Source organism: Neopelma chrysocephalum, unplaced genomic scaffold (assembly GCF_003984885.1).
Source record: "Neopelma chrysocephalum unplaced genomic scaffold, ASM398488v2 Primary Assembly neopelma1_96778, whole genome shotgun sequence".
Taxonomy (NCBI): Eukaryota; Metazoa; Chordata; class Aves; order Passeriformes; family Pipridae; genus Neopelma; species Neopelma chrysocephalum.
In genome coordinates this window covers 1,843,349-1,864,522 of record NW_020925422.1, presented here as the reverse complement: position 1 = coordinate 1,864,522, position 21,174 = coordinate 1,843,349, and the positions used below count along the sequence as shown (strand labels likewise).

The 21,174-nt window shown below is 38.9% G+C and overlaps 1 protein-coding gene across 4 annotated transcripts in view; it reads left to right on the top strand.

Annotated features, from left to right (window-relative positions):
- APBA1 (amyloid beta precursor protein binding family A member 1) overlaps positions 1-21,174 on the top strand; it is an 84,746-nt gene that overhangs the window by 23,920 nt on the left and 39,652 nt on the right. For all 4 annotated transcript variants that reach the window (XM_027709407.1, XM_027709404.1, XM_027709406.1 and 1 more), the window contains one exon: positions 18,311-19,515. In XM_027709407.1, coding sequence (XP_027565208.1) covers positions 18,364-19,515 — 1,152 coding nt within the window. In that variant the 5' untranslated portion in view covers positions 18,311-18,363. The remainder of the gene's footprint in view (positions 1-18,310; positions 19,516-21,174) is intronic.

Below are 21,174 nucleotides of genomic sequence, written 5' to 3'. Positions count from 1 at the left end.
TCTTTGTGCCTAGTAACCTTTATGAAATTTCAGCTTTGATCCCTTGGTAGTTTTTGTTCAATGCTGAATTCGTACATAAAATTTAGAACAGAATGGCAAATCCACACTTGCATTCAGAAAAACAGTCCTCAGTGTATTATTTCTGAAGTGAGAGCGATAGAGGAGAAAACAAGGAACTTTGACAGCATTTTTTACAGTGCTGTATTCAATCTGCTTCACATTAAAAATATTTCAGACTAAACCTCTGGTATTAAAGTACCTGGTCTTCCCAGGAGACCTTTGAAAAGTATGGTGCAGGGTATGCTTAAAATTAGCTGAAAAAAAAATAGAATTTGTTTTTGCCAGGGCATTTGTCTCGTGTAGAGCTAGGTGATGTGCAATGTAAGGTTCATGGCTTGTTGGACTCTTGAATCAACAGGAGGACTACAAGAGCAGATCCTATTGTGCATACATGGAGATTTGCTTGTTTGTAGCATGGGCTGCAGGGTCCGCTTGCGTGGCTGATGTCATTGGGGAGTTTGCAGATAGAGGTTATTTTGTCACTAATCTGCATTTGAGAAATGTGAAATGGATTTTAAGTTTTTCCATACAACATGGTTGTCTGTACACTGTGGTCATGCTCCCTGCCAGTGCAATAGCAACTTTTGATCCTGAATAGTTAAAATATAATTGCTTTTCATATCTCCATGTGCATTCAGATCTGGGGCTATGTGCTGAGAGAGCAAATGTTTGCACAAAGCCTTGGGTTTGTGCCTTGAATAGTCATATGCCATCACTGAGGCTGGTACATGATTTTGCCTTATGAACTAGCACTCTGTATTTCAGGAAGCCAACTTGGATGCTGCATGTTACAGTTCAACTGAAGTCCAATCCCTTGGGATTACATGGCTGGCTGAGAAGCTAGGACTGATACCTGTGATTACTGTTTGAAGGGAAAGATCTGATCCTTTTTCCCAGGAACAAAGTCTCCTAGAAGCTTGCCTCCTTGACTGTCTGTGGAATTAGAAAATAAATTGCTTACAGCAGGTAACTTTAATCCCTAATAAAGTTCAACAAAGTTGAATTTAGCCATTATTTTGAGGCCAGTGTCTGTGAGATGATAGGGTTTTTTTAATCATATGTCTCAAAAAGTATACAGTCTTTTTTAATGAGTTGTAAGGTGGCATTGTTTATGAGTTGAGTGGACTTAATAAAATGCCATTATTGAATTCTAAGAGAAGGAGGGTTTGCCATTTTCAAGTTACTTTTTCAAGCAATTTTTTGAAGGAAAAAGAACTGGGATGTTAAATATTTTGTAGCAGATGACAAAGCCTGTGGCCACTCCTGGAGTTCTCACTGAAACCACTGCTTGTTTTCTTTGCAAAGTGGTTTCAAGAATAATAGGCAACATACATGGATTAAGGGGATCAGTCTGTGTTTTGGTCTGTGAGCCTTCTGAAAAGAAATCTGGGTCTGCTCTGCAGTGGGAGCGGAACTGCTGTGCTGTGAAACTGCTGGATTGCCCTCTGCTCTTAGAAGTGCTTCCTCTAATGTGTAGAAACATTTACAAGGAATCTGACCTCTTCCTGATGCCCATTCGGTTCAGCAAGACTGCACAAGTAGTCCTAAACATATGAGAGTTTTTTCTGAAATACTTCAGCTGAAAAATTTAGCATCAATTTCAAACAAGAGATGTACTGTTCAGCTTGCCACCAACTATTTAATACTTAGAGGACATTACGATCTTGCTTCACAAAGAGTAACTCAATTTATTCAATTTGTGACAGCTCTTCAGTATCTTATAAACATACCTGATTTCAAGTGCTATTCAGTTTAATGTAAAGACAGTAGATTAATTCTATTCCTAGCTTCCCGCATTTCTGTCAGGTTGTGGAGAGAATTTGGTAATACATTTTATAGTTAAATTCATAATCCGTATTTATACCTACTTAAATCTCAGTCTGCTGCACAATACCTGATTTAACTTGAAATGAAAAACCCACATCACATATAACTTATGGGCTTGAGAGATGTGTTTGATTTAATTAGTTATGTTGCATGTGTTTTTGTACCGAGTACACATTTCTCATAAATTTTCCCAGATGATTATCTTTGGGAGATTTGGTTCAGGATGACATCGTTTCTGTATTTATAAACTGAATGTTTAAGAAGACTGGCCTTGTTTTAAGGTCTCTTTTTGTCCCTGCTACAAAAATAAAATAGATGAAGGAAATAGGACATAACTGTTCCCTATGCTTATAGAAATTGTATTTCACAAAAATTGTCTCTACCCACTGTATTTCCTGTTGCCACTGCTGTGTTCTTTTAGGGGTCCTTTCTGATGCAAATTGTCCTTTTCACTTTCACAATTCACTACAAATAGGTACTGATTAATTTTCACTGCAGTCTAGTAGCTTGATGAGTTTTTGTGTCATGCTATGTGCACTAAAGGAGAGATTTTTCTGTGACTTTCAGGAAGCAATTAGATAGAAATCCAGAATTTCTGTCTGCTAGCTGTGTTCCTGGAGCATCTGTTTCTGCCTCAGTACAAAAATAATCAAAATACTACAAAGTTGAAGCAGTGGCACAAAGTTTCTAATGGCAATTGCTTAAGCATTGCAACTTTGTTAATCTTAATGGAGAAAACTGTACTCTTACATTACTCCATATTTGTTAATATATTTTTATTTAATAATATTTTAACCTGTTATAAGTCAATATGATTTTGATTTAGCTTGGTAGGAGTGCAGCACAGTGTTTGCTTATCAGGTTTGTAGAGCAGGTGCAGTCTTTTCTATATTTGGTTTAATACTACACTGTTAGGGGAAAATAGATCATGCTGGATCTGGCAGTTTGAGAAAGGTGAAGCTGCTGCCGCTCCATGCCCCCCAGATTTTTTCACACAACCTCACTCATACATCCTGTAAGATCTTCAGAAATAATTGCTATGTGGATACATTTCTGTTACTGCCAAGGTTTGACACTCCTGCATTTAGAATGGAGACTTGAGACTTAGATGTGAACTATTAAGATGTTTATTGATTAATGAACACTCAAAGAGGAAATAGAGCAGCAAAATAGTCTGTGCAAAATAATCTATACTCTGTGCAGTCAAATATACCATTTTACAATTCTGTAGTGATACAGAGTGCAGATTCTAAGGAATCACGTGTGGTTATTATTAAATTACAGTTTTCTAAGTACTGAGGTGTAAATCAATTTCCTGCCTACACACATGCCTCCCCCTAGCCAAAAAAAAAGAATAAAAATCTTAAGAACAAAAACATGGTTGAGAGTCCAGCATGTCTTCCAAAGGATTTTCTTCCAGCTTTCTTGTGGACTTGAATCCACGTGTCAGCATGACTACCATCTATAGTTATCCACACAACCACTATTGTAAGACCCACCTTCCTTTTTTCTCCACTTGATTTGGCATTTTATTCTCCATTTCTACTTTAGTCTTTTTTTCTCTGAGTTTGGGCTGAGCTTTTCAAAAGCCTTGCACCTCCTTGTCTCTGTCAAAACTTTTCACAAGGAAACAGCCCTCTCATAATTACTTTTTTGAAATCAGTCCCAGTTTTCCTACATCTGTACTCAGATTTCACGATTCCTGTTGTTCTCTGGGCAACATAAGCCTTATGCAGTATTATCAACAGGATTATTTCCATGTGGGCGGCTTCGAAGCCCAAAATTCACGTATTATTACCAGCTTAGATTTCTTGGATTTGGTTTAAGTTTTTCAATTACTAGATATAATTATTCTCCTTTTGATCTCTACCTAGGTCCAATTCATCATGACGAGGTTCTTACCATCTGTGCTGGGGCATGTGCCAGAGCAGCAGGGTAACCTGTTTTTCACATTTTTGCTGTGGGCTGTCACAGTTCCTTACTAGGGCTTTAGCTATTGTGAGGCTGTGTGCTCCACATTGACTTCTTGTTCACAATTTCCTTTACATGCAATCCATTTCTTACTGAAATCTTTCTATTTAATTTGCTAGGGAATAATATAGGATCTTGGTGAAAGATGTAGAGCTGAATCTTTTGGTTCTCTTGCTGTAAAGATGCCTATAAATGTTTTAATAAGCAAGAAAAGCTTTCTGCTGTGAAATCTGCAGATCACTAATGTGCACGTATAGGGCCAAAAGGTTTTGCCAGTTGTGGATTTAACTGGGTGGTTGTTGTGGTTTCTTTTTTTTTGTTCACCTGCTTGGATTGCAGAGACCTGAAACACATTTCTGCAGTGAGATATTTGAAGGCAGAATCATATGCCAGTATCTGTCAGTCTATTTGGTGCAAGAGTTACTAGCATATTACTCTGAGGTGTATGAGAAGCCATATTTTACCAACTGAAGCTTTTAGGAAGTGCTTTGGTTGGTTGGTTTTGTTATTTGCTTTTCCTCTTACTGAAATAATGCACAGTCACAGAATAATTCCCTCTTGTTGTTTAAATAAATGCAGAGAAACTGTTTAGGAATGCATTTGAAGGAGAAACTGATTTCCTCTTGCAAACTAGGTAACACTTATTTCTGAGAATTTTGTATACTGACTTAACCTCAGTGCACCAGATACCGCGTATTGGAATAAGGACAAGTATGTGGGTTTTAGTCAAGGAGACTGTTAGTTTGCTTCAGTTGCATGAATATTTCAGTGATTTGCAAGATGCACCAGTGATTCTTTATCCTGTTAAAAAAAAAGCACTTCAAACATAACCTAACAAATTACATGAAAATAATTCTTATTAAAGTTGTTGCCCTTTTCAAACTTCAAATTGGTTTGCAAAAAAAGATATTTTTACATCAAAAGTCAGATATAATACATAATTTAGCTTAACTAGGGCATTGTTGAATAGTTCGTCAGATTTGGACATCAGCTTGGCACTTCATATAATCTGATATTCCTTACAAGAAAAACTGAACTGAATTCAGAATTTTTGGACTTATATGGAATTCTTTGTGTAGCTCTAGATATGTCAAAAAACTTTAACTCAGTAGTCAGCAAGTTGACTTCAATGCAATTTGTTAGTTTTATCAGTATTAACTTCTTAGGACAGAAATAACATCTGTAATATTTTTAGTGATGAAGTCAGGTATTCCCAGTAATGCAGTCTATTTTAAAAAAATCCTGTCAGTAAGAAATTAATAAGTGTCTATATTGCTAATGATGTCTGTTTTTAGCACAGTGTATGATGCCTGCAGAGACCCCTGGTGGCCTAGTGGTTAGCGTGCAGGACTTTCACTGCTGCGACCACGGGTTCTAGTCCCCGGTCTCCTGGCCTGATGGAGGTCGTTAGCCCTGTGTGGCCATCCATCTATGAGAAGGACACTCTAAACAAACCTACGTCCTGAGGACCTCACTGCCATTGTCCAAGCTTGCTTGGCCCCGGCAGATGAACCTTAGGATTAAAGGGTGGGCTCAGTTCAGCGCAGGCTGTGTCTCACCTAAAAAATCCATTGCGCAGGCTGGAAAGGTAAAAGACCTTTCCCCAAATCTTCGTTCGCGAAGATGGGCCATTATTATTATTATGATGCCTGCCATTCAGCAGTTTGCTTAACTGATATAAAGCATTGCAAATCTCATAGAAGAAAAGGATAAATCTGGGCTTAAAACTACTTGATTCTGAATTCTGAAAGTTATTTGACCTTTTGGCTTCTTTTTGTAATTCTATTAAGGTAATAGCATATGTTGCCATCTGAGGCAGCTGAAGGTAACAAGTATCATAGAGCAGCCCCAAAAGATTTTGGGAGTACTAAAAATCATGGTATTTGTGTTTTGCTGCATCAAAAAATCTAGAAAAACTTCCTGTTAAAAAACAGTAAAGAAGTATTTTTACCTAGTTATGATAAAATGGTGTGGAAGAGAGAACATTCAAAAACTTGCATGAGTTCATGGCAGCTAATCTGTGCTGCTTTTGAATTATTGTTTATTGAAGGCGCAATGGTTTTGCCTATTTCATAGTCCTACATTGGATAGAAAGGTGTCAAACTTTGTGTTTGAAGACTTGTGACAGAAACTGTCTTTAGAGCTGAAAGTATACAAAAGTGTAAGTGAAGTGTTCTCCAGTTAGATTTTATTGAAGACAATACTTGGCCCTTAGAAAAATACATGAAAGTGTAGATAAGAATTTTGAGGATTTAAATCACTGATGTTGTTGTATAATAAGCTAGGTAAAGTGATTTCAGAGGGTTTTTTTAATTTATTGCTGCAGATTGGTCTCTAAAATGAGCTTTTCAGTGCCAAGACAATTGGAGGATTGTAAAAAGACCAACAACATGCCTCTCAATCTCAATTCTATTGACATTTTTGTAGCATTTTTATGAATACCACCTGTGTTTACTAGTACTGAAAAAACTTAGAAGGAAAAAAAAAATTTTTAGTATTTTTCCCACCCTCTCCTATAATTTTAAGTTGTGTACCTGTTAGCAATCTCTAACCTATATACACTTTTTCTTCTGAATTGAACAGTTTTGAAGGCTTAGACTTGAGAAGACTGCAGAGAAGAACCTGGTTACCTATTCATGTGAAGTTGGTTCTCCCCGTATGTGTGTTGAATTAATTAGAGTTGAATATATGTTAATATTTCTTTTGTAATCATTCTTTCTTTTCAGTGAACACGTGGTGGATTGACCTTGGCTGGCTGCCACTCCACCACCACCCCTGCCTCTCTCGTACTCCCTCTCCTCAACAGGACATTGGGGAGAAAATAAGATGGAGAAGTTTGTAAGTTGAGATAAAGAGATGAATTGTCAGTTGCTGTCATGGGCAAAACAGACTTTATTTAGGGCAAATTAATTTATTGCCAATTAAAATAGAGCTGCATGGTGATAAACAAGAACGAAAACTAAACACACTCTCCTCCCTCACTTTTTCCCATGCTCAACTTCACTCCTTTTCTGACTCTTCTACCTCCTCTCCCCTGGGGAGGGGCACTGCACCGCACCTTGGCACTGCACCCCAGACAGGGCAGCTACAGTAGTTACCTCAGAAGGGTAAAGTAAGGTAGTTTCTTCTGAAATTGTGACTCAGATTTGCTAGTGTTTCTACTGGGAAGCTTGTAACCTACAACCAGTTATGGCGGTGTGCAGCTGAAGAGCTCTAGTAGCCTTGGGTTCACTTAGGGGATGGAGGGTGGGTAGTTTTGGGATTTCCCAGAAGACACTAGCGCAATTGCCTGTGACTCTGGGCAGGGTCTTTTTGTGAGGTGAGAAGAGAAATGCAGGCCTTGGGACCAAAAGACTAAGAAGTATGATTTATTGAAAAAAATACCACAAACCCCCCACCTTGGTAGGAAAGCTGGGGGAAGCTAATGTGCTTGCAGATGGTCCTTCGATACCATCATTGGAGTACTTGGGTTTGTGGTTGGCAGTGCCCCAGCACCAGCTGGTGCTGCAGGCCTTGGTCTGGATGTGGATTTGTGTTGTCCCTGGTGCCGGGCTGAGCTCTTGTGAAAGGGACCAGTTTTTCCCCATACGTGTACATGCACAGGACCCCTGGTGGCCTAGTGGTTAGCATGCAGGACTCTCACTGCTGCGACCCTGGTTCAATTCCTCGGTCCCCCGGGCAGATGGAGCCCGTTAGCCCTGTGAGGCCATCCATCTATGAGAAGGTCACTCTAAACAAACCTACGTCCTGAGGACCTCACTGCCATTGTCCAAGCTTGCTTGGCCCCGGCAGATGAACCTTAGGATTAAAGGGTGGGCTCAGTTCAGCGCAGGCTGTGTCTCACCTAAAAAATCCATTGCGCAGGCTGGAAAGGTAAAAGACCTTTCCCAAAATCTTCGTTCGCGAAGACTGGCCATTATTATTATTTTATTATATTATATTATACATGCACAGGAAGAATCTTCTGGCATATGGCCAAACTAATTATTTGGAGGGATGAGGGATGACAAGAGAAGCAGTTTGTTTCCATATTTCTTTAATACTGTTATTTTCAGGAGTTCAGATTCCTCTGGGCAAAGCAGGTAGCAAAGAGTTAGAGCTACAGCTGCATTTTCCAATACGCAGAAACAGGGCTGAGGTGAGGAAGACGTGGACCATGATGCTACAGAGCCTGATACCAGAAAAGCCAACCCCTCTGGGACACGGGGAATGTGTGGGGATGGGGCTTTGCTGAACTTGCTATAGCTGCGAGCCAAGGGAGTTGTCTACATTTTTGCTGCTTAGCAGCCTTTGGCTGATATTTTATAGTCATTCAAGTGCTGTTGTTCCCTGTGTGGTCCTAACAAAATCCCTCTTGCTTATTCTCCTTTACTGTTTTTCAGTGGCTTAGTTCTTTGCAGTAGGTATGGATTATCGATCTTGAGCTTGTTGATTCTTCTTTTTTGGGCCTGAACTTGTTGACTTTTTTTTATTGTAAAGTTCAGTTTTCCTGGATGAGCCCTTTAAATATTTGTCTGCATGTTGTTATTCCTATAAGCTGTATAAAATCTGTATTTATTTTAAAATAAATCTGTATTTTGGCTTCTCAACATGCTTGGTTACCTGAACTATGATTACTTTTATTATTCCTAAACCATGCAGAATTAAATATCATAGTACAAAGACTTATTTAGATGATGGTTTGTGGGTTCGGTTTTTAGTTTGTTTGAGCCTTCAGGAAGGAAAGGGGTTTTCTGTGTTCTTTTTTTTTGTAATGGATCAGTTTTTCTGTCACTACAGTGATCTTTTTTTTTGTGTTAGGTTTTTGCTGTTAGTTATGCTTATCTATTTTGCAGCTATCCATCTCCTTTTCTTAGCTCAAAACCTCTTTTCTGCCAATTGATGATTGTTGGGAATAAATCCATTATGTGACCTCCAAGCCTGCTCCGCAACGTGCACTGAAGTGCAGTGTGTGGGGACCATCAGAAGTTGCCCTTCAGAAGTGTACTTCAGATCCAAAATAAAACACAAAGGTAGACCCACTCCGAGAAACTGTCTCTGTAGATGACCATCTATTCACTCTTACAAACTGCAGATTTTTTTTTTGTGCTCTTCCCCTTCCTCTCTGTTCCCTTTTTTGCCTTTTTTTTCCCCCCCTAGAATTGATGAGAATTGGAAGGCAGGAATTCAGAGACTTCCAGAAAAGCCAAAACCCTGACCTGAAAGAGCCATCAGTATTTTCCCAGAACTGATGGTGAATTTTTTTAATCATGTAGGCTTTAATCAAAATTTTGAAACATCAGCTTGCAGTGAGTCACTTCTGATTCCAGAGCTTGGATGATATGTATTTGAGCTCATGATCTGCACAAGTAACTGTCTGTAGAAAACTGGCCTCTTTAAAAGTCTTGAAACTTGGTTATGTGAAATTTCTACTGTTGACTGGCTGCGTTTGTACGTAAAAGGTGTTCTATTCAGGTGACTGATTTCACATCCTTAGCAGGGTGTGCCAGAAGAGCATTTTGGACTCTGACTTTTTAGTAACTCTTATACCAGAGTCCCAGAAGACTAAGGAAGTGTATTTTGTGCTAATATTTTAAAAGTTAAAGTGAATGTCTGGGTACTTGTAGCATGGCAGCTTAACATAAGTCCCACGTAGGATAATGGAAAGAATATTGTGGATTGACAAACATTAAAAATTGCAGGTCTGTCTCAGTGGTTTATGCTACAGTTCAAGCAAGCAAGAATTTAAGGGATCATAATGGTTTATGCTTTTCAGGAGGTTGGATTTACTGATCAGCATGGGCTTTACAACTTTTCTAGAGCTATAAGATTACTTGTCCAGAGAAGTCCTTGAAAATGAATACCAACAGAAGCCATCTGCCTGAGTTGAAACAGTATTGAATTCTGTAGTAAAGTGGTAATCCTAGCATAATCCTGTAGCAACCTCCAAAGCCGTGAAAAATATATAGTTCTTTATTATTTTAATTGCTTTTTAAATCCACTTCCATGTTTACAGTAAATTCATTGACTTCCTACCTTCATTTTAAAGCATATTTTTATAAGACAGATCACGTCCTCAATACTTTTTTCCCTGAATTTAAGAAATTAAAGCCAAAAGGATGCTGTAATAGAGCAAAGAAAATGGAAATTAGCAAAATAAGCATGTGCATTCTTATAAGGTCACGTGTACAAACCTCAGATATTTGAAGAGAGGTCCAAACTGTTCCTTTGCCTGATGGATAGTGGAGACCAGAACAGCATGGTATTTAATTTGAGTTAAATACCACACTTAAGCTTGGATATCAGAAGAAAAAGACATTCTGTTGTAGGAGAAATGGTCCTTCCTTGAAAAGGAATAAAAGAATAAACCAGAATAATTTCAGAATATATAATCTCCAGAATATAGAATCCCCCTTATCTAGGTTTCATGGAACATTTAAGAGACTTCTTATCTTCTCTTTATGAAACATAATAAAGCAAAATAATTAGGGCATCTGTTTCCTGGAGAGAAAGAGTTATCAGTGTCTTTGAAATACATTGCCTTAATAATAACTTCTGAAAATAAGTGAAAGGAGCCATTGACAGTCAGACTGTCTGCAAGCAAAAAGGTGAAAAATGTTAACAGATTAATACCTAAATGTTTTGATTATTTGAAACACTTCAGGATTGTACTGTTCTTCTTGTAAGTTCTTCCACATGTGAAATGTGTTTTACCTTCCAATCACCCTTTTTAGTTGCCACTTTACTATAATTCCACCATTTGGATGTGTTAATAATATAAAAGGATTTTATAAGGTTAAGAATGCATAATAAAATATTTTAAATGGAATATACTCTTCTACTAGAATCTAAGTATGCTATATAAAAAGAGAAGACAAAATAACCTACTTTTACAGAAATGTGAGCTGTCTGAGGTTTTTTAAATGTCGGTTCTGTTTGGAAGGGAGACAAAAGCACTGCACGGGAAGTACTCTGCCACCTTACATGTGTTTAGAAAATTTTAAATTTATTTAAGTTTTCCTTACTACTGCATCTTTAAATGCTGTTACACTACACCCTTTTTACCTATTGTCTGTATAATTTACTTGGCTGGGACTGGTCTGTGTGGATGTAAATGTTGCATAGGAATGTGAAAAGTGTGTTTGGGTGACTCCCCTCAATTTTCTTTGTTTTATTCTGAACTCTCTCCTGTGTAGCTCTGTTCTGGTCAGTTTGTTTTCCTAGTGCATAGAGACTGGCAAGTATATGGAAAGCTTTGTGGCTTTGACAGAATGCATCTGCTTTTGATTTTCATGATCTGGCAGTAGTGTGTGATCTTAATTAGCATCAGCAGATGTTTTTTTTTCCTTACCCTGATGGGACTCCAGTGGCTGCAGCCAGGCATTGCTCTCATTTCCCTGCTCAGACTGTGATTTCTGAGCAAGCTGCCATTTGAGAGACACATGTGAGTACCCTGAACTGGGTACAGTGCAATTACTAATACTCTTCAAGTTATGTTCCAAGCTGCAGATGTGGAGGAATGCCAGCCTTCATTAGATTTTAATTGTGACTGGGGAGCAGATTTCTTATGTAGTCGCCTTGGAGCTACTAGTTCCACTAATAGGAATGTGCTTGTGCTGAAAAATGGTCTCAGTCAAGATCTTCCTCAGTGCAGAGAGAAGTGAGGTTAGGGTCCTCCCTAACCCTTTTCTCGTCAGCTCTGGGGAGTAGCACAGGCTGTATCTTGCTTCCAAAGTCACTGAAGGTGCAGAAATTATTAATGTTTCGAGCTAGAAAAAAAATTCTGTTGAGGGGCAGACGTGTCTGGTCGGGCCAGTCAAGTGCTTGTAGGTACTGGTCTAGCCAGACAGGCCTCCTGCAAATGAAAGTCTGGTGTGTAGTGCCTAGTGCTGCATCTGCTGTAGTGCTGTCAAGTGGTCACAGCATTTCAGAAGGGTCATAATGGGGGAAGATGTGCTTGAGAATTTTTTACCTAATCACTCAGAACTGTGCTTGGAAGTAAATGTGTCACATCCTTCCATGTGGTTTTGAAGAGGACTGTGGCGCTGTGTTTACAGTAGGACACTGTAACACAGCTGCCAATTTGTGAGAAAATGCAAGTGACGGATTAGTTTTCCTTCAAGCCTTTGGAAACTCATGAGCTGGACCATGCAGCTTAGTTTTTGTTTTGTTTTGTATTGTTTTGTTTTTAATGTGGACTAAATCTGCAGCTTGTCCTTGAAATGATACCTTGCTGTCACTCTGAAATAAGATACAAACTAGCTAATACTTAAAACCTTCTTCTCAGTCATGTAGCCAGGCCTACATCAGGTCCTTGAAAAGGAGCTTATTTTATGGTAGTTAGAAAGTGTTAATTCAGTTGTTTTGAATGGTGGGAAGTGGATGGAGAAGAGCCAATATGCTTGCCATGATCAAGTATTTGGGAATTTTAGTTACCTCATCTCTCAGTCTGGCTCATTCTTCCCCACTTTGAATAATATCTCCACATCTTCCTTATTGTCTTTAACAATGACTTTCTTCTAGAAAGGCTTGGAGAAGTCATTGTCAAAAACTGTGTAGTAAAGTGTAAGTCTAATAAAAATAAAAATTAAAATAAGAGTTGTCTATTTTGAGGGTTTCCTTTTTTTCTAGTATAAAAATAGGGTGGAGGGTTGGGGGAGTTGTATATTCTGGTATTTTCAGTAGCTAGGTGTTACAGTCGCCAGCCAGTGGTATATTTTTAAATATATGTTACACTATGAAAGGCAAGCAAGTTCTGTATGTCATCTATCCCAGTTTTTCAGCTTGACTCAGGTATAGCTACTTTGAAACTTGTGAAATAAAAGGAAATAAAGGAGAATCTGGTCTTTTAATTCTGTGTTGTCTGAACCATAATTGCTTTTCATAAGGGATTATCCTTAGCTTGAAGCTCTCAGGTAATAAGGAGTGCCTCAGAATATGTTTACTAATTGTGTGGCAGAATCTAGGAAGTTGTGGGGGTTTCAGCGCTCTCTCTGTGCCATTTCATTGAGTTGAAACAGTATTCTGTGACTCACTTGTCTCAGCTGAAAGAAGCTGATGAAACTAACAGACTTTACTAGCTGGACTTCATTGTCTCTTGTTTAACTTGGTTTTCCTGAAAGCTGCATATTTGCTGAAAAACCTCTTCTCACATTCTAACGGACCCTTCGTCTTTTCTTGAAGTGGTCGCAACTCCATACAAATGGTTCTGTGTACCTGACGCAACCTGTGGATTTATTGAATAAAAATATTCAAAAAGCTGGAGTTTAACTCACCTGAAAACTTTTCTTCCTATAAAGAGATTGCTATTTTGAGGGGGAAATTAAAGAGCCTTGTGTCTGGCTGGTATCAAAGATACATTGTATCAAGACTGTGCAACACTGACCAAGAATACGGCTGAGTAAGACTCTTACAGCCGGAAAGGTTGGATTAAGTCTTTCTGTGTAGGAAGAGGGAAATCCGAGGGGGTTTTTTGGAAATAGGTGATCTTACTCCATGAGTAAGGCTAGAGGCATTCTTACTCACCCTGAAGGTAAACATACCCTGCAGTTTACTGGATCACATATTTTAGTTCTGTCTACATTTATTCTGTAATGCTCCATTGATGGCATCTCAGAAGATACGGAAAGGGTATTGGGCTTGCTGAGATGACTTGTTTTTGAGTATTGGGGTTTTTTTGGTAGTTTAGATCTAGTCCCTCTTTGTTTAAATAAATATAAAAACAAGCCCCAACTGGATAAAGCCCTGAGCAATCTGATCTGAGCTCAAAGCCGACTGTGTTTTGGCCAGGGTTTGGACTGGAGTTACTTCCTAACTTGAGTTATCCTGTTATCCTGTATATGACAGAAAAAAAAGTGTGTGTGTGTCTGTAGTCTGTAGTGGCACACAGCTTTGTTTTGAGACAGTAACTATAATATACAGATATATCAAGAGTATGAGTTTTTATTCAAGTCAGGATTAAACTGTGGAAATATGATGCATGATGCTCTTATAAAATAAACTTTAACATCCTATTTGGAATAATAATAGTAATAATAGTAATAATAATGTGTATACTGGAAACCAAACAATTATGCGTCTGGACTTGGCTAAGAAGTAACAAACCAAATTGGAATCTGATCACTCACACTTTCACCTTTTCTTACTGTGTATCTTTTCCTGAGTAGCACTGGGCATGCATGTTGTGGTCTTGCTCTAAGATGTTGATCTGCCCTTTGGTGGTGTTTTAAATGCTTCTTTTTTAATATACAGAAGTAGAGAAAAATTCTTAAACTTCCAACTTTTTCTTCATATTGCATGAGAAATATATGGATATATTTATTTTTTCTTCTTTACAGGCAGGAAGGTCATTTAGCCTTCAGCAAAGAGTTAGTTGCAGTAGTAATCAAACTCTGATTTCTCTATTGTGAAGACAGAGTCATCCATCAAGTCCTGTGTGAAAGAGTGCTTACAGAGCACTTTCTCATATATGTTTGATTACTGAGCACAGCTGCTGTTCTGGGTAATTAATATGAGACTATAATATTGTTCAGATAGGTGCTGTGTCTATATTTCCAAGGCTGGATGACCTCTCTTGCTTATATTCTCTTCTGTCTGTGGCATTTTATGTGGGTTATTGATTTTTTTTGCTTGCAGGAAATAAAGTGCTTTTTGAAGGTCTGGTGAGAAAAATCAGGCAGACCTTGTATTTGCTTGAAGGAAATGCTGCTAAGAATAAAAAGTGTTGATTTTAGTAGTCTTCCAGCTACCATGTATGAAAAGAGATTTAGTACTTCTAACTCTCAACCTTAATAGGTGTTCTTTAAATTACTGTCCTAAAGACTGATTTTTAAACAGTAAAATAAATGTTTTTGATTTAGAAGCTTACTTTTCATTGAAGGTTACAGGGGTGTAGGTGACTTAAGGACATTTATTCAGATCTACAGTTTTCTAAGTAAACTTATTTTCTAACAATTAATTTTTTTTTTTATTTAAAAATAAATAATATTTTATTGTTTGCAAAACTAAAAAGTTTAGTTTAATTTAATTTATAGGAGGAAAGGCAAACAGAAGAGAACCTTTTTCAGTAAAAACTTTTAAGTAAAGCTTAGCGTTTTCTCCTCCTCCCTTCAAAAGACACAACCTTGAAAATTTTAGGATATCAATATTTGAAATTAAGCTGAGAGAATTCTTCGAACAAGGACAATTTTACAAGTGGGAATTTGGACTTGCACTTCGCAAAAGGAAAATGCTGGGTCTCTTAGATGGTACTTAGCAATATTTTGTATGGTTTGTAATTTGTTTCTCACAGCTAGACATGTCAGTGGTGCTGCCTGTCCGTAGAATGCATGATGTTGCAATCTTGTAGTAAGAATTCTAAATTGGGATGACATGTTTTGAGCTATTATCAGAACTTTTATTGTCTTAAGCATTGTGGCATTTGATACTTGAGTAATTTGACTTATTTGACTTGAGATATCTTCATGTGATTGATTTTTTGCCTTCTTTTCTAAAAACATACCTCAGCTAAAGATATGTCAGGATACATGTGACAAGATTTCAGAAAATTGATTGTCATCCTGTGTTTATGTGTAACTTCATTTCTTTCAACTAGCACTACCCTTTTTCTGTGGGTGACCAATTACACTTAAGTATGAGTTAGGGCTACTTTGAATGCAAAAAATTTAAGGCAGATTTTTTAAACAGTCCTCTACTTTAGCCTAATTCTGTCTACGTGCAAAAGAGTGGAAATTTTATAACTGACTTGGTTGAAAGCAGGCAATGTTAATAAAACTTCCCAGTCTGACCATTCAAGAGGCTCTCTGGCTGTCACACTCCCACCACCAGAGACTTTCACTGCTGGCACCAAAGCCCCTTTGCAGTAGGCGGCTCCGGTGACCTGACAGGTCTCCACTTGACTCGCCACCCATTCTCACTTAATTAGACCAGATTTCCTTACTGGTTCGACCCCGGGTTTCCCACAGCAGAGACTCAGATATGTCATTCCATAGAGCCACTTATTCATGGTGCAGTAACACACAAATAGCTCAAGCTGGGGTCTCGAAGGAGGGACCCTGAACAAAGAAACCCCTGGGCTTTTATCCCCTCACAGTCCAAGTGCATGGAAGTCTCACTCTGGCTCCTGAATCTTTAGTTCCTGCTGTGTCTCCCAGTGTCCATCCACCTGGCTGGTGCTCTTTTCTATGCAAAAGCTCAGCAATTCATGGCTCTTGCCTGGGGCTCCTGCCACCCGGAGCTCCACCTAGATCTCACGCTGCAAGCTGCAAACAGAGCTGCCGACACCAAATGTATTCCTCAATAGTAATCCTCCTTGGGAAGGACTTTTCAAAGGGCTGTTATGCCTTGGCATCTTCACCCTTTTTTTTGTGGGCTAAAAATGTTAATCTCTCCAGTATTAGTGTTCTTGCTTACTTAAATAACATACCATATCCTGCAAGGAGGAGAGTGTTTGGTTTGTTAGTTCTGGTGCACACCTGCATATACACTTCTATTATGTCCATTCTTTCTAACTTCTTGAAAGTCTTACTTGGAAAAGACTTGTCATGGAAGCCTTTTTACTAACACACCTTCCTTAGCTGGAAAAAGCAAACTGAGGTTTTTTAGTTATTTTGGAAAACAATTAGGTTGTGTAGAACATCCTTATCTGCTTAGCTAATGTGATTGATTAGCTATTATTTTACAACTGCTTTTTTTGTATACTGTATTTTCTTCATTGTGATGAGAATGGGAAAGACAAGTCTTAGAGGTTAAACACAGCACACTAGGTTTGTGAAAGCTGTGTATGAGCAGTTTCTGAAAATGAAAAAGTCTGTCTGGAATCAGGACCAAGACGCATTTTGGGTTTGTTGTGGTTTGTTTGCTTGGGGGGGTTTTGTGGGGGTTTTTGGGTTTTTTGGGGGGTTTTGTGTGTTTGTTTTGTAGTTTTTGTGTTTTGTTGTTGTTGTTTGGTTTGATTTGATTTGGATTTGCTTTTGGTTTGTTTGTTTCTTTGTTTTTGTTTTGGTTCTTTGGGGTTTTTTTAGGACTCCTAAGTTTATAAGGCTAAAACATTAGGTGTAACAAAGATAAGGAGTGTTCACTGAGCTGGAAGTTGTACCCTTCGGATTTCCCATGGAAGTATAGTGCAAGTGGCTCACACCTAGCCTTGCATACCTCTCAACTTTTCTAATAGAGGGCAACTGAAATTACTTTTGCTTTCTCATCACAGGAAGTTATTCCCACTAGCTCTTCTGCACAGAGCTTGTTTAGTCAGCAAAGTGGCACCTGAGCCTCCCTGCCTCTGTTTACTAGATTTGATTCAAGTGCTATTTCACATTCACATTAATTTTTTTAGTTGGTAATCAACACATGCTTTTATGGACCCTTCAAGTTAGAAGTCTTCCAATAAGTACCTTTTCTTTTAGTACTTATCAGTAAGTCACAGGTTTGGTTCACGAACTTAAAAGCATATAGTGTGTCCTTTTCATGACATTTTAAAAACATAGGGCAAGGTTGAAAATAGCTGAAGATGTTACATAAAAATGAAACTTTAAGAGCTAGATCGGCCTGCTTGCTCTGTGAAACTTGTAGAAGCTAATTTGTATTCTTACGGTTTACCTGTTTCTGTGCCTTGCATATTTATTCTTATTGGCAGACCTCTCTGGTAATTTTATATCTTGAAATTTTTTTTACTCGAAGTCAGCAAAGCTAAGATGCCCCACTAGTCTCAGTGGGGTCATGGTTATGAATATTAGTAAAGTGTTCTCCATGTTTTAGGAAAAAAGCCATTTTTACTGATTTTGTATAGATTCCACAAAGATAGCTGTGTTCTATCTAGTTGTCATGTGCTTCTCTCAGGAGAAGAAACAGGTGCTTCAGATAACCTGAGAGTGCACTTTTATTCCTATTGATTTTTCAAAAGTGCATAGGGTGATTAGCTCAGGTATCTTAGCTAAGATGCCAAGACACTGAACAATTGTTGAATGCATAGCTGTCCTGTATCTGAGCAATTGCAGGCTCCTGTGACAGGACTAAATCTATTGTTTTACATTACAACCTCTTTCCTTTGCTCTGAGTTAGTGAGCTAAAGGGAGAGTGCTAGAGCAAAGGTGAAATACTTCTGTTGTATCTCTGCCGTGATGGAGCTCCTGGCAAAAGTTAGCTTTTCTGATATACACCTGCCAGCATCATTGAAATGCCACTGCAGTCCATAGAAGCATCTCCAAAGAGTTGCTTGGAAATGATTCTTTCACCAGGAATCTGTCCACAGAAGTGAGAAGTTCAGTCCCTAGGAGTGTTGTTTCTGGTTGCTGCTGTTGGAGGTATTTGCATGGGAGATCATACTGTTGTGCTGGCTGTCGTCTTACTGCAGAGCTGACCAAGTCAAATGTTTGTCTTATGAGGAAGGAAGGGTGCCTTTTGTTGCTTCTGCTTATTGATTCCAGTTTTTTTTTAAGAGTAATGTCAGAGGTATTTTTTTTTTATTTCTTTCCAGCTGTGATAGACAAAATGTCAGTAGAATAAGTGACCTACCCTCCAGAACTTGCCATGAACCATTTGGTTGGACCACCTGAGGGGGAGATCAGTGAAGAGCCGGCGAATGGAGCAGTGAATGAGTCAGTGGAGGCTGATTTGGAGCACTCAGAGGTGGAAGAGGAGCAGAGGTATGTGACTCGTTACCCAAGGCATACAAACAGCATCCAAGCGGGCCTGTCTGGGCAGGAGGAGGAAGGGATGTTAGCTCGGTCAGCCAGCACGGAGAGTGGTTTCCACAATCACACGGATACTGCAGAAGGGGATGTGATAGCCACAGTGGAGGACAGTTACGACACAGAGAGGGTGCAGGAGAATGAGGATGAGAGTGCGTATGCGGTGCAGTACAGGCCGGAGTCTGAGGAGTACACGGAGAACGCTGAGGCTGAGCATGGCGAGGCCATTCATAACCGAACATTGCCCAATCACTTACACTTCCATTCCATTGAGCACGAGGAAGCCATGAATGCGGCCTACTCAGGTTATGTCTACACACATCGTCTCTTCCACCGAGGAGAAGATGAACAGTATGCTGAGGCTTACGCTGACTATGGACTGCAGGAGCATGTATATGAGGAAATAGGAGATACACCAGACCTCGATGTTAGGGAGGGGATCCAACAGTATGAGCGGGAAAGGGAGGAAGCCGACAATTACCGCAAGGAGGCACTTGGTGCCCGCCTTCACCACTACGATGAGCGGTCGGATGGAGAGTCTGACAGCCCTGAAAAGGAAGCAGAATTCGCACCCTACCCAAGAATGGATAGCTATGAACAGGAGGAGGACATTGATCAGATTGTAGCAGAGGTGAAGCAGAGCATGAGCTCCCAGAGCTTAGACAAGGCAGCTGAAGACATGCCGGAGTCAGAGCAGAGTTTGGAGCATGGTCAGGCTCTTGTCAGCGGTGGGCATGAAAGTAATGGCCAACTCACATCTGGTTCTCGAGTTACATCCAGCTCAGGAGAATCTGTACAGCGGTACAGCAAGGAAAAAAGAGATGCAATTTCACTGGCCATCAAGGATATTAAAGAGGCTATCGAGGAAGTGAAGACAAGGACCATCCGTTCTCCTTATACCCCTGATGAACCTAAGGAGCCTATCTGGGTGATGCGGCAGGACATCAGTCCATCCAGGGATTCTGACGACCAGAGGCCACTAGATGGAGATGTGAGTATACAAAGCTTTTGGCTCTCAGGTTGTGTATGTCTCATTCCTTTAATTGTGACATGAACGACAGTGAAGAAGGATGCATGTGTTGTTCTGTGTCTCATTCTTGAGAAAGTATGTAGTGCTTTGTTTTAAAATTGTACTCTAGAGAGCACGAGAGAAATAACCACATGTATTGTCTGGTACCCAAATCTTTCTTTATTAAACACTTCTGACCCCAGGTATACTGGATTTGTTCCATGGAGCTCTTTACTTGTATTTTCTGAAACAAGTGCTGTTACATTTTTGCTACCATGGGGTATTTTAGAATAGCTACCAAACACTTTCTTTTCTACTATCTATCCTTGTGTGTTTTTGTTAATTCTAGGTTTTTAAGTTTCATCTTCTGTCACATAATCCCAACAGTTGTGTCAGAAATCTATTAATATTCTCTATGGTGGTATTGTAGCTCAGATTTATATTCTAGAAAAGTTGCATGTCCACTTGCAGGCTCTAGAAATATGTTATGAACCTCAATATATTACATTATCACTGTAAAATGTATTCACTCTCCAGCAACCTGAGCATCAAAGACCATTGTTTGGATTTATAGCATCAGCACTTCTGAAATCCTGTACTTTTGGCATGAGGATTAACTTGGATCAGAATTGTTTCCCAAGCTGTGGTTCCAGCTGTCTGTAAGAAAATATGTACTCCAAGTTTTATGACTTTTCTGCATTTTTAATAAAATAAACTCAAAACCAACTGCTAACTGCATTAAATTTATGCCTAATATGAAAAGAGCTGGTAGGCTAAATTTACTGACTGAAAATAGTCTATTATGTATTCCTAGGGTATTACTTAAAGGGTAAATGCACTGCAAACATTTGCTCTATCCTCTTTACTGCTGTGGAATGTTTTTTAACCTTGGTTTTTTTTGAGAAGAACACCAAAAATAGAACTTTTTGTGTGTTATATGGTGTTTTAAACTGAATTATTGTAACTTTAAGAATGCATCAGAACTATTCAAAACACCTTAGCCATTGCAAAGGGAATTCAGATGGTGAAAAAAGATCACATACCATGTATTTCTATGACAGGCTTCTGGTTCCTTTATCTGCCTTCAAAATTATGAAGACTAGTATTCTGCAAATGGGAAGATATTTTTGGAGCATGGTGTTTGAGTTGCTGAAAAAACATGTTAACTGATTGAGACATATAGCTTCTAGATTTTTTTTGGAAACACAGTGATAAGTATGTTTGAATTGTTTTCCTGATTCTTAGTAGTTCTATTGAACATTAAAAAAAAAAACAACAAAAAACCCCTACAAAACCAAACCTATATTGCAAAAGTTATTTCTACTAATATTTTTAAAATTATGTCTGTTACAGAGTTGATTAGCAGTCATATGAGGGCTAAAGAAATCTTCTCAGATTAGTCTTCATGGGAAACAATTATTTTTGACTTCTTAAAAATTCCAAAAGGTGTAATTCTTTTTCTCCCCTTTTTCAAATTGATCATATTACTCTTTTGCTATATGTTTTGTTTACCATATTGTCTATGTTTGTAAGTGTTGTCTTTGCTTGGAGGTGTGGAGGCGTCCCGGGAGCCTCGGGTCGCCCCCCCACTCCGCATGGGTGTGTGGAGGCGTCCCGGGAGCCTCGGGTCGCCCCCCCGCT